This window comes from Frankliniella occidentalis, unplaced genomic scaffold (assembly GCF_000697945.3).
Source record: "Frankliniella occidentalis isolate FOCC.00 unplaced genomic scaffold, Focc_3.1 Scaffold4409, whole genome shotgun sequence".
Taxonomy (NCBI): Eukaryota; Metazoa; Arthropoda; class Insecta; order Thysanoptera; family Thripidae; genus Frankliniella; species Frankliniella occidentalis.
The window spans coordinates 1-1,218 of record NW_026271456.1 but is presented as its reverse complement, the minus strand read 5'-3'; the positions used below and the strand labels follow the sequence as shown (position 1 = coordinate 1,218).

At 53.6% G+C, this 1,218-nt stretch overlaps 1 protein-coding gene across 1 annotated transcript; it reads right to left on the bottom strand.

Moving 5' to 3' along the window:
* On the bottom strand, positions 1-1,169 carry LOC127752140 (phospholipase A1-like). The gene is made up of 4 exons (XM_052276790.1): positions 890-1,169; positions 528-716; positions 135-291; positions 1-62 (listed from the first exon to the last, which is right to left on the bottom strand). Exons 1-4 carry the CDS (start codon positions 1,143-1,145, stop codon positions 5-7), a joined length of 660 nt encoding a protein of 219 aa, XP_052132750.1. The 5' UTR covers positions 1,146-1,169; the 3' UTR covers positions 1-4.
* Between the last annotated feature and the right edge of the window lie 49 nt (positions 1,170-1,218).

The window sequence follows — 1,218 nt, the reverse complement described above, 5'->3', positions numbered from 1 at the left end:
TATCTCAGCATACTTTGGTTGGAGCCACGTCGTCTGTTTTCAGGTAGTATGATCCTTGTTCCCTATGGATAAAATATACAAAGTAAATAATGATAAATGAAGATCAATTGACTGAAAGGAGAATTCATACATACTTAAACTGAACTTCGTCTCCCATGCAGCCTTCACTTGGACCTTTGCAAGTCCCATCTCTAGCATCGCTATTGCTGTCACAGAAATCTGCTTGGTATCCTTTCCCTTTGGTAATAGACTCAGCAAAGTACTCGTATGATCGACCGTGGGCGCACACACCTTTAAATAAATCGTGTAAGTTATTAATTTCTCATTCTCTGTAATCTGTTCCATACGCATTATCAGACAGATTTTAGTTAAGAAGAGTCACGTCCTTATCACAAATCTCATGACACCTTGAAAGCCAGACGGACGTCTGATAAGACTTTAATGCGGGCTTGATCGTGGATAGCGAGTGGTAATCCTATAGGAAATTCCGATATCTCAAGAGAGCGTTGCGCTCTCCAATAGTTTACCGGTCAGGTCCAGGCCGCAGCCCGGCTGCTCCCTTCCTCCGTTGGGGTAGAAGTCGGAGGTGCCGAGGTCGGTAGGAAAGCCGAGCAACCCTGCGCATGAGTGGATCACGTCCACCAAGACACCGTCGTCCTTGCTCAGCCTGTCGGTATCCGGGGTTATAATGAAGAGCGGCCACGCCGGGTCGAGCCCTGCCAACAAAAAGGGGTGGGATATGGAAGACCTGAAGTTTGTCGCCCGCCCCTTCTCACCCCCGTGAGAAACGTGATACCGAGGCGATATCGGATTGGCGACGTAAAGGCGAAATATATCACGTTTCCGGCTAACTAAGGGCCGCCTCTCGCTGCCCCGCCGGAGCGCGGACCTGTGACTCGTGCCGGCCGCTGCCCCTCGGTCTCGTTCAGGCTCTTGGCGGAGATGCCGGCGACGTGCGCGCCGAGGCTGTGGCCGATGACGTGCAGCTTGTCCGCGGTGGCGAGCTCCTGCTCAATCAGGAACGACATCAGCTTGCCGACGAGCTTTCCGACGAAAGGCACGTTCAGGCGGGCCGTCACGTACAGGGGGTTGGGGCACAGGACACCCCAGTCCACGCCGACGACGTTGTAGTCCCCGTGGGTCATGTAGGCTGCGAAGTGTAAGAGACCGGGTTACGCGATAGCAAGCAACGCCCTCGAATTGGGGGGGGGGGGGGGG

Bases quoted from the DNA above. Each gene is read 5' to 3' on its own strand.
- LOC127752140 (XM_052276790.1), bottom strand. From the start codon at position 1,145: ATGACCCACGGGGACTACAACGTCGTCGGCGTGGACTGGGGTGTCCTG. The intron at 292-527 runs GTAAACTATTGG...ATTTATTTAAAG, and splicing joins CTGCGGCCTGGACCTGACCG to GTGTGTGCGCCCACGGTCGA. The intron at 63-134 runs GTATGTATGAAT...TTTTATCCATAG, and splicing joins GGAGACGAAGTTCAGTTTAA to GGAACAAGGATCATACTACC.